Here is an 11,945-nt window from a genome sequence, read left to right as displayed (position 1 = left end):
TGCTCCCCCTACCGGCAAAGAGATGGTTGAGAAGATTAGCTTTACTCTTAGACAACCCGAAGGAGACCATCTCCGTGAACATGCCGCTAAGATAGGAGGGCTGTTAGAGTAGCATTGGCAAAGTTACTAGGTCTGATATGACCCACTCTAGAGTTTTTTGGCTGTGTCTACACCTCTTGCAATATAAAACGCACATGTACTACCCTGTTATCAATTACATTAAAATAGAGCAATACACATGTATTCTGGAGTGATCGATGTGCGATCATGCTAGGTATCAAATCATGACTTTTCCCTAATTATCAAGAAAGCATTCTTCATTCTGCTAATTCTATTGGATTGTCAGCTTGATGAAATCCGAAGCATTTTCTCTTCCTACTTATTTTGTTGGCTTTCACAAGTCAGATGTTATTGGGATAATGTTGGCGGTTTGATCCTTGACATGAGATATAGATCCCATAAATATATGGCATTTATTGTGTCTATTGAGATGCAGAGGTAATACCCAATCCTTTTCTCAGGGCGCGTTTGATCTCCTGGTTTCGTAAACTGTAAATTAGGGGGTTCAGCATAGGAATTATTAGCGTATAACACAGAGATGCCGCATTGTCCTTGGTGGTTGTGTGGATTGAGCTTGGCTTTATGTACATAAAAATAAGTGTGCTGAAATACAGCGTGACGCAGACCAAGTGAGAAGAGCAAGTGGAAAAGGTCTTCCACCTGCCCTCTGAGGAGCTAATCTTTAGAATAGCAGACACTATGTAGACATATGAGGCAAGAATAATGATTGCAGATATCAGTATGAGTCCACCTGCCACAGAAACAAGGACCAGTTCATTGATGGTGGTATCAGAGCATGCGAGCTTTAAGAGGGCAGGGACATCACAGAAGAAATGGTTGATCTTGTTATCATTGAAAGGTAGTGTGAAAGTGAATATGGTTTGTGTCAGTCCATTGATGAGAGCAATTACACATATCCCAAAAAGAAGCAGAAGGCAGGTTCTACTGTTCATTATGACTGGATAGAGCAATGGATTGCAGATAGCTGTGTAGCGGTCATAGGCCATCAATGCCATTGTAAACACTTCTGTACTTCCAATGGCAAACGAGAAAAACATCTGCGTTGCACACCCTGTAAGGGAAATTCTCCTCTCCACCCATAAGAAGTTGACCAGCATGTTAGGGAGAATAGCTGATGAAAAAGAGATGTCGACAAAGGATAAAGTACAGAGGAAAAAATACATTGGGGTGTGAAGATTATTGTTCATCAAGACCAACTGGATGATTCCAATGTTGCATACAAAGGTAACACCATAGACCAAGAGGAAGAAACAGAAGAGTGGAATCTGCAGAGATGGATCTTCTGTGAGTCCTACAAGAATGAACTGCGTTATATGGGTCCAATTGCCAGCAGGCATTGACTTCACCAACTTCAACTAGCAGGAAAGAAAATACATGTATCAATTAGAGATGTGAGTTTCTAGAACACGTTGCTGAGCACAGTCATTACTAAACAAAAAGGTATAATATAATGTGATTGAAACACAGTATTAAGGAATATAGAAACCGTGGTATAACACATACATGTTAGTTATGGATCAACTACTTTGCGTAACCTTAAAAGTGATAAACCAAGACTTCCTTTTTCGATTTATCATTGTAGCCTGTGAGTCACAATGTTATCAAAAGCTGTTTCATTGCGAGATATATGCATTCATTCACTTGTGTATTCAACTCAGCAGTTATGCCTCTCAAATGTATATACAAATAATGTCAATAATGTATGTATTTGGGGCTAGATATTGATGGTAGATATTTACATGGTCATGCAAGGAGCAATTTGAATCACCTTGCATAGATTTGTGAAGAAATGTAATCCAGCGCCTTGTGCAACATTTTGTTCTGGGCGGTGATCCATGAGTGGAGCATGGGTCCTCTCAGACATCTACCCTTGGATTTCATGAAATCCCAGATTTGCAAAGGTTTGTACGCCGGTATTGCATGTAATTTCTACGCCTGCCTGAGGTTGGCGTAAGGAGGAAGAACGTATTTATTTCTTCTTGTTCTTTCTCCTTTCTGCTCTCTCCCTTTCACACAATGTAGCAGGTTACCTTACATGAAAGATTTGTAAATCTAGCCCTGAAATGGATTTATAAAACCATCCATTCTTCTAGATTTTTCATTTTGGTAATTCACACATTTCTATGTTCCAAGCTATTATCTCCTTCAGTAAAGAAGAGCTTAAATCAGTAGGTCCTGCTCAGGCAGGCCATTCAGTTTGTTGATCATGTACTTGTGCTATGAGCCTACGACTTTACAAACTAATAAGAAAACTAAGTGGACTGCTTTAATCGGATAGATCATTATAATGTAGGCAGAGAAGAATTTACAAGTGTATCATTTTATTGATCCAAAAGAAAAATCATGTGATAAAATATATAAATAAAGCAAATTACATTTTTATATAGAAGCGCAATGTGACCAAACACATATTACGTTCTTTTCGGGTTCAGCTGCCTCCTCTATCACATTAGGAGGACATCCAGAAGACAGGTGGCCCCCATATAATCCAAAACCTCTTGAAACCTTACACACCTTTCTGCCAATCGCCTGCTACCTCTAGTTCATAATAATGCGTGTCTGGGGGACCCTTAGCTGATCCTGACCAAAGCAAACATATGCCTTTGATATATTCTCATCACTACCAAAAATTGTTTGAGCTGTCAAGACTATAAACTACTTCGGCCTCCCATACTCTCCTTATCGGATTACAAATAAAAAATATATGTAGATCATTGGAATCCTCTATGACACTGCCAGAACACTTTGATTCAGCTTGAGCCTCCATGTACACATTTCTACTGGTAAAAATATACCTTATACATAACTTTGAACTGCTGTAATTTTACATTTAGAGATATAAATGCACTGTCGGCTATGTTAAAGCATTTAATGATCTTCTCAATGAAAAATCAATATCTCGTTTTCAGGACCATTTTCCTGCTTGACTCTCCAGACTGTCCTCCACCGATGTCAAAAATGGCTTGTATAGAGCCATTACACCTATATATATATATGGGGTAGGTATTGTTAGGTTAAAGTTTCCTATGTCTCAGATCTTCAGGAAAATTTGCCCAAAACATTGTTCACCCACCTCCTTCACAGAAAGATTTGTTCTGATCCGACAACTAGACATCCTGTAAAAGAGCTGGCCCAAATTTTGATCTGCCATGGTAATTGCCATTGGAAAGTCAGGTATCAAATACAGAAGCAGGGTGGAATAGAATTACATACAATTTGGCAAAAATATAGAACTTTGTTGGAAATCCATCTAGCTCTTTTTTGATAAATTTGCATTTAAACAGGTGCTTGGGTAAGCTTAATGGGGTTAAAATTTTAGATATCTGGAAAGTCTTAAATTAAAAGAATAAAAGCCTTCTAATTGGTTAAGGGAGCGTTAGATATAGGCCATCATTACAAGTCTAGGTCATGTTATCATTCGGTATGTGTGTAATTGGGCATGTTGTAAATTATATGGCGCACTGTTTACAAAACATTAAAGTAATCCTCTTAAAAAGAACATCACAGACCCAGTGTGTCTTGGTGCGGCTTCCCAAGCCTTGTTCATGGATGTTTACCATTTACAAAAAGCAACATTTAAAGAGGATATGCCAAAGTGCAAACATTGAAGACGAAGTAACTTCACACATAGGGCCTTGGTGGACAGAGTTGCTCCATCACAAACGTGACAAACATCCCATCTGCCGTATTACAAGCTCATTAAATCCTGTGGAACTTGTAAAATGGTGCACAGGATATCCGTCATGTATGTGACTAAGTATTCCACCCACCAAGATTGTAATCAGGGCCATAGTCTTTTCTCACAATTTTCAAATGCTGTTTTGCATCATCAATTTCAGGATCACTTTAATAGTACAAAAAATAGGACTAAAAAGTACTGTGTCAAATTCATATGCCAATTCAATGTTTATGTCTCATAAAGTGTACGTTTGTTTCCTTGTATAGAATTTAAATTACATAGCTCCTATAAAATCAACTATATTTATATTCATGCCATGATATGTATGCAGAGATATACAGTGGGGATTCACAAGGCTCTTTTAATGTGACATTATAGCTCATATTTATTTCACACAATGATAATAATTCTTATCTTCTACAGGGGATATGATGTGGATACCCTTTCATTATGACAGCTCATATGAAGTCATACCTAAATAAAACCCCTGTGGTCTATTATGCCTAGTCAGGCATCAATTACATATATGCTTGGGTTAGTTTTCTCTATGAGAAAACACTTTCTTATTAATGAAAGAGCAACTAATTGCATCAACTACATTTGCTCTTGTGACAACGCCCCGCCCAATTCTTGAAGAAATTAATTATGTGAGATTGTTCTTTTCTAAAGACAACCCTTCCCTCATTTCATTTTATTACAAAACCTCCCTTATTCAATGGCTAAGGGCATAGGAAAAAGAGACACAAAATAATAAAATGTCAAAGTTGTTTACAGATCTCATTCTTTATGTAAATGTGTACAGCTAGATCCTCACTTCTGTTTAGACCCAGAGGTTTAATGGTGCCAGATTTATAACACTCTAATTCCAGTTTGTGCAAATTCAGTGGAAGCACACTCATTATCAAAAAAGAGGAGGTCTATAGAAGGGCCCCAATTCTGTTGATAGCCCAGTGCCATGAACAGTGGATAGGATGAAGTGCTATCCAAAGACTACGGGATGCATATGGTTTGTACAGAACAACAGACAATGGAGGATTTAAATCCTAAAAGAGATGTGAACGCAATCATCAAAAGCTTGGTTCATCATCATCAAATAAGCTTTATTCGGTTTTTGTTTAAAACCATAAAAGCAACAAAGAAATACAAAACATGTAAACATGACTCAACATATCATTTGCAGAGTAAAAAAGAAAAACCTACTATAATAAACAAGCTAAAATCAATTTGTCCCTTCAGGTGAATAGAAAGGTATTTACAAAAAATCGGAAAAAAGGGTGGTTGTTGGTAGCACAAGGTTCATGACATCCCCTTTTACTAAGAATTATGGTTCCATGTCGCTTGCCTTAGGGACGGGTAGGGTCGAGGGCCGGGATAAAAATCGTACAAGTCCCAAATGCGAATGGGACCATCTCCCTCTTTGGGTTGGGAGAATCGCAAATAGGGGACGATGTTCATAGTTTTGAATTTAATTAAAATAAGGTCGCCCGGAATGTCTTTGGGTGACGTACCAAGCCACCCCACCCTCCTGACCCTCAATATGCCGCCATCTAGAGCAGGTGGCAATGGTCTGTGTTGTTTTAGCCAGGAGATGGTTTTATTTAACAAGTCCTGATGAGATTCAAATTTGCCCTGGATAGGTGCAGGGACCCCAGAAAGAACAGTCACGAAGGGGGCAGCTTCTGGAGGTAGGTTGATCCAATTCCTGCTTTCATGTGCAAACCTGGGTAGTCTATGGGGTGAAAAAATGTTCCGGCCTCTTGGAATTGGTGGAGAGATGAGGGGTTCAGGAACTTGCCTTAGGGACGGGTAGGGTCGAGGGCCGGGATAAAAATCGTACAAGTCCCAAATGCGAATGGGACCATCTCCCTCTTTGGGTTGGGAGAATCGCAAATAGGGGACGATGTTCATAGTTTTGAATTTAATTAAAATAAGGTCGCCCGGAATGTCTTTGGGTGACGTACCAAGCCACCCCACCCTCCTGACCCTCAATATGCCGCCATCTAGAGCAGGTGGCAATGGTCTGTGTTGTTTTAGCCAGGAGATGGTTTTATTTAACAAGTCCTGATGAGATTCAAATTTGCCCTGGATAGGTGCAGGGACCCCAGAAAGAACAGTCACGAAGGGGGCAGCTTCTGGAGGTAGATTGATCCAATTCCTGCTTTCATGTGCAAACCTGGGTAGTCTATGGGGTGAAAAAATGTTCCGGCCTCTTGGAATTGGTGGAGAGATGAGGGGTTCAGGAATTTGAGCTTTCATAGGTGTCATGGGTTTGAGGTTTTCTTTATTGCAGGGGAGAATAGGGTAAATGGATGCGGCAGTTATTTCAGTTGGGATAGGGTTCCTTGATCATTTATTTTCAATACTGGTCAACCTATCTCCCAGCTCATTTATTTTAGTAATCAGGGGTGATAGTGCGGTTGTTAGCAGTTGTTCGATCTGTGCCAGCAGGGTCAATTGGAGTGGTGAAACTGGGTCAGTTGTTTTGTTCAACGTCTCAGTTGGCAATATTATTTGTGGATTGGGAGGTTGTAGTGAGGGACTAGTGCACATTATATCGGTATTCTCAATGTCAATGTCATTTAGCTCATCGGCATCTCTACCCACTATAGGGGGAGTAGATACATTCAGGGCATAGTTCGTTCCACACAGGGCATTCAGCTCCTCCCAGATGGACATGGTATAAACACAGTGCAATGTCAGGATCGATATGAATAAAAACAGTACCTCCAAGTTCGTAACAGCCAAATGGGGTGTCCCGACCCGGCCTCCTCGTGCCTCTGAGGGCCACAGAGGGCCCGCCCTTTGCCCGGGCTTTGCCCGGCGCCGCCCGCACGCGTCCGCGACGCGGAGCGAGCTCTCTCCGTTTAAGCGCCTCCGGGCGCGACTGACCAGGAAGTGGGCGGTGCTGAGTGCTGAGCTTGCTGGGAGCTGTAGTTTCCCCCCACGGCGGCCGTGCTAGGTGGTGAGCAACGGCAGCGAGGGAAACAACCAGCGTCAGGAGCCCAGCAGTAATCCCTGTGGCAAGTGCGACCCTCCAGGTAGGTCGTCAGCAGTGTCCCCCGCTCCTCTGTGGGAGCTCTTTCCGTTTAAGCGCCTCCGGGCGCGACTGATCAGGAAGTGTGCGGTGCTGAGTGCCGAGCTCGCTGGGAGCTGTAGTTTCCCCCCACGGCGGCCGTGCTAGGTGGTGAGCCACGGCGGCGAGGGAAACAACCAGCATCAGGAGCCCAGCAGTAATCCCCGTGGCAAGTGCGACCCTCCAGGTAGGTCGTCAGCAGTGTCCCCCGCTCCTCTGTGGGAGCTCTCCCCGTTTAGCGCCTCCGGGCGCGACTGACCAGGAAGTGGGCGGTGCTGAGTGCCGAGCTCGCTGGGAGCTGTAATTTCCCCCCACGGCGGCCGTGCTAGGTGGTGAGCAACAGCGGCGAGGGAAACAACCAGCGTCAGGAGCCCAGCAGTAATCCCCGTGGCAAGTGCGACCCTCCAGGTAGGTCGTCAGCAGTGTCCCCCGCTCCTCTGTGGGAGCTCTCTCCGTTTAAGCGCCTCCGGGCGTGACTGACCAGGAAGTGGGCGGTGCTGAGTGCCGAGCTCGCTGGGAGCTGTAGTTTCCCCCCACGGCGGCCGTGCTAGGTGGTGAGCAACGGCGGCGAGGGAAACAACCAGCGTCAGGAGCCCAGCAGTAATCCCCGTGGCAAGTGCGACCCTCCAGGTAGGTCGTCAGCAGTGTCCCCCGCTCCTCTGTGGGAGCTCTCTCCGTTTAAGCGCCTCCGGGCGCGACAGACCAGGAAGTGGGCGGTGCTGAGTGCCGAGCTCGCTGGGAGCTGTAGTTTCCCCCCACGGCGGCCGTGCTAGGTGGTGAGCAACGGCGGCGAGGGAAACAACCAGCGTCAGGAGCCCAGCAGTAATCCCCGTGGCAAGTGCGACCCTCCAGGTAGGTCGTCAGCAGTCAAAAGCTTGATTAAAAATGGTTTAACGACTAATAAGGATAGTAAGGCACATTTTAAACCAAAATCCATATATATTCCTACAATACCAATTGATGCAATCAATGTATTCCAAGAGGTTGCAATTAAACAACAAAACATTTAAAGAGACAAACTTTCAAAACTCAGAAACAAAATTGGTCACAGTATAAAACTTTTCAATAGGTGGCAACAAAGATAGTTGTGTCATCAAAACATCTAACTACTGTGGTAATGTTGCCCTCTGGAACAAGCAGCTTTATGGGGAGGCACCATGGAAACTAAAGGACACTACTTACTACTAACCAATACAGAGGAATTACCAAGGGAACGTATAAAGAGATATCATAATATGTTGTTGACCTGAAGAGATGGTGGAATTTTGGAATATGAGCAATAGCAATTCTTAAAATAGATAACCTAACTGTTCCCACATTTTATTCATACTCAATCAATCAATCAATCATATCATTTGTAAAGCGCACTACTCACCTGTGAGGGTCTCAAGGTGCTGGGGTGGGGAATGCTGCTACTGCTCGAAAAGCCAGGTCTTGAGGAGTTTTCTGAAGGTCAGCAGGTCTTGGGTCTGTCTTAGGTGGATGGGGAGGGTGTTCCAGGTCTTGGCGGCGAGGTGGGAGAATGATCTGCTGCCGGAGGTCGCTCTTCGGAAGTGGGGTACTGTGGCAAGGGCAAGGTTGGCTGGCGGTGTAAAAGCTGAGTCTTCTGTTGAGGTACGTTGGTCCGGTGTTGAGGAGTGCCTTGTGTGCGTGGGTGAGCAGCTGCGGTGATGGATATCGAGGATCAGGCATGCAGAGGCGTTTTGGATACGCTGGAGCCATATCAGGATTTTGGCCGAGGCTCCTGCATAGAGGGCGTTTCCGTAATCCAACTTGCTGCTGACGAGGGCCTGGGTGACCGTTCTTCTTGTGTCATTGGGGATCCACTTGTAGATACTGCGGAGCATGCAGAGGGTGTTAAAACACAAGGAGGAGACAGTGTTAGTCATGGAGAGGGTGGAGTTGAAGATGACCCCTAGGTTGCATGCGTGGTCGGTGGGTGGTGGAGCGGTTCCCAGTGCAGTCGGCCAGCAGGAGTGGTCCCAGGCCGAAGGGGTGGATCCGAGGATGAGGACCTCCGTCTTGTCCGAGTTCGGCTTCAGTCGGCTGTTCCTCATCCATTTAGTGACAGCCTTCATTCCTTTGTGAAGGTTGGTTTTGGCTGTGTGGGGGTCCTTGGTGAAGGAGAGGATCAGCTGGGTGTGATCAGCGTATGAGATGATGTTGAGGTTGTGCCGACGGGCGAGGTGCGCAAGCGGTGCCATGTAGATGTTAAATAGAGTTGGGCTGAGGGATGAGCCCTGTGGTACGCGGCAGATGATCTCGGTGGCTTCAGAGTGGAAGGGGGGAAGGTGGACGGTCGGTGTTCTGCCAGAGAGGAAGGAGGTGGTCCAGTCCACGGCCTTTGGTTGGATCCCAGCATTGTGGAGGCGTGTTCATAATGTGTGGTGGCAGACCGTGTCCAAAGTGGCTGACTGGTCCAGGAGGATGAGGGCCGCTTTTTTTCCGTTGTCCAGCAGGGACTTGATGTCATTGGTGGCAGCGATCAGGGCAGTCTCAGTGCTGTGGTTGCTGCGGAACCCGGACTGGGAAGGGTCCAGAATGTTGTTCTACTCGAGGTAGTGGGTCAGTTGTTCGTTGACGGTCTTCTCAATGACCTTTGCCGAGAATCGGAGCAGGGAGATAGGCCAGATGTTCTTGAGGTCCTTGGGGTCCGCCTTGGGTTTCTTGCCTAAGCCGTTGATCTTGGCATGCTTACAGCTCTCCGGGAAGGTTACTGTCTCAAAGAAGGTGTTGATGAATTTCCGGAGATAGGGTGTGATGGATGAGTTGGCTTTGTTGAAAATGTGTTGTGGGCATGGGTCTGACAGAGATCCGAAGTGGATGGTGTTCATGATCTTGATGGCGTCGTTGTCATTGATGTTGGTCCAGGAGAGCAGGAAGTTGGTGCGGATGGTGGTCGTGGGGGTGGAGGTCTCAGTGGTTGTCGGGCAGTCGTGGCTTTGAGGCTGTTGTGGATGCGTGCGATCTTGCGGTGGAAGAAGGTGGCCATCGAGACACACAGGTTTTGTGAGGGTGGGACATCGTTGGTGTTGGAGCTGGGGTTGAGTAGTTTCTTCACAATATTGAAAAACTCTTTGCTGTTGTGTGCGTTGTTGTCTAAGTGGTCTTTGAAGGAGGCCCTTTTGGCGCATCTGAGGAGGTAATGGTGTCTGCGGGCGCTGTTCTTGTGGGCTGCGTGGCTGTCCACTCTTCGTTTACGGAGCCAGTTCTTCTCCAGCTTTCGGCAGGTTTGCTTGGAGGCCCGGAGGTCTTCAGTGAACCAGCTGGCTTTCTTGTTGGTGTGACTGTTGGAGGGTTTCTTGATCAGGGCGAGTGTGTGGGTGCAGTCATTGATCCACTGTCTGAGGTTGCGGGCGGCGTTGTCAGGGTCGGTGTTGTCAGCACATGGGCTCTGGGCGAGGGTCAGTGACTTTGCTCCAGCGGCAACGAGGCATCTGTTGAGTGCGGTGGTGCATGGTGGGTTTCTTGAAGGTGAAGTGGATGCAGAGATGGTCGGTCCAGTGGAGTTCGATGGTGTGGTTGAAGGAGACGTGGGGGCTTGCGGAGAAGATGGGGTCAAGCATGGGACCGGCGGAGTGGGTGGGTGTTGTGACGAGTTGTCTGAGTTCGAGGTTGGCTAGCTTGTCAATCAGGGAGGTGGAGTTGGTGTTGTTCTCGAGGTGGAAGTTCAGGTCCCCAAGCAGGATGTAGCCCATGGAGGCGAGGGCATGTGTGCTGACGAAGTCGGCGATGGATTCGCTGAACTGTGGTCGGGGTCTGGGGTGTCTGTAGATGAGGGTTCCTCTGAGGGTGGTTTTGGGGTCGGTGTGGGGATCTGGAAGTGAAGGTATTCTGCAGTGCTGAGGGTGTCATCAGTGTTGGCAGGAGCAGATCTGACTGCATGTGAGGAGCCGGATTGGGCCATTGGGGCCATGAGGATTCCCCCATATTCCCTAATGAATGTATGGTGGGTGCAATGTGTGGGTACCCAGACATCCACATTCAATGATGCAAGCCCTGAGGATGGGGTACTCTGGGCTTGGAACGCCTCAGAGAGGTAGGCCATAAGGCCTGATCTCCCTTTATTTCAGTAGTGTCCCTCATAAATGAGGTCTACAGGGCCTAACAAGGCTCGGGGAGGGGACCAAATGGCCCCACCTCCCCTTTAATTAAAACAAAAGGCACTGTGGGACTTAATCCCCAGGACCTACAAGGACCATAAGTAGTGGCCATGGGATGTGTTCTGTAAGGCCTAATAAAACTCACGTGGGAGCTACACAGCCCCCCTTTAATAAAAAAGCAGTCCTTTGGGATTATTCCCCCTAGGCCTAATAATGCTCAGGGAGGGGGACTATGCTCCCCCTCCTCATTAATTGAGAAAAATGTCCCTTGGGGAATGCGGCGGGACCACATGGCATTCTCCCCCTACATAAAAAGAAGGCCTTAGAGAATGAGTTCCCCCTGGCCAAATATGGCCCTCCACTTAAATTTTAGTGGGGGCCCCGGGACCGGAAGAAGCTTAGGAAGGGGGGGCCATGTACCGCCCACCGTTTTCATAACCAAAAGGTCCCTGGGGATTCGTTCCCCTGAGCCGAGTGAGGCTCAGGAAAGGTGACACTTTGCACCCCTCCCCTTGTTAAAAAAATACCTGAGTGGTTGCATTCCCCTGGGCCTAATAAGGTTGGGGCGGGTAACCATGTGACTGGCCTCCCCTTTAAAAACATAAGGTCCTGTTGTCAACCCCATCACGCACAGCTGAGGGCCATACATTGTGGTGGTTTAGCTTTTTGTATGGTAATAAAATATTACTTTATGTTGTAATACCCCCCGAAATTAACTGAAAAAAGAAGGCTAAAGTAAAGTTATAGTTATGTGAATGTGTCAATTATAACATTGATGTTTTGAACTAAACAAAGCACAGAAATTCATCAGTTGTACTTAGCAAAGTTAACTATCACTTGCACCTTGCCATGCTCTAAGTATGACTTCACATATTACATTCCTCATGATATATTCTATGACATCATTTGTGACAACACTGATGATATCTCAAATTACATAATTTATGACATCATTGATGATATTACTAATGACATCAACCAAGCTTCTTTTATACATATTGCTCCATAA

The 11,945-nt window shown here is 46.0% G+C and overlaps 1 protein-coding gene across 1 annotated transcript; it reads right to left on the bottom strand.

The window, feature by feature from the left end:
- Positions 1-482: 482 nt before the first annotated feature.
- LOC147734969 (olfactory receptor OR9H1-like) lies at positions 483-1,418 on the bottom strand. The gene has a single exon (XM_086953714.1). It carries the CDS (start codon positions 1,416-1,418, stop codon positions 483-485), a length of 936 nt encoding a protein of 311 aa, XP_086809840.1.
- Positions 1,419-11,945: the final 10,527 nt, after the last annotated feature.

Source organism: Lissotriton vulgaris, chromosome 1_2 (assembly GCF_964263255.1).
Source record: "Lissotriton vulgaris chromosome 1_2, aLisVul1.2, whole genome shotgun sequence".
NCBI classification, from domain to species: Eukaryota; Metazoa; Chordata; class Amphibia; order Caudata; family Salamandridae; genus Lissotriton; species Lissotriton vulgaris.
Note: the sequence above shows the minus strand (reverse complement) of the source record. Positions and strands in the feature narration are given on the sequence as shown.

Coding starts and splice junctions, on each gene's coding strand:
- LOC147734969 (XM_086953714.1), bottom strand. CDS start 1,418: ATGCCTGCTGGCAATTGGACCCATATAACGCAGTTCATTCTTGTAGGA.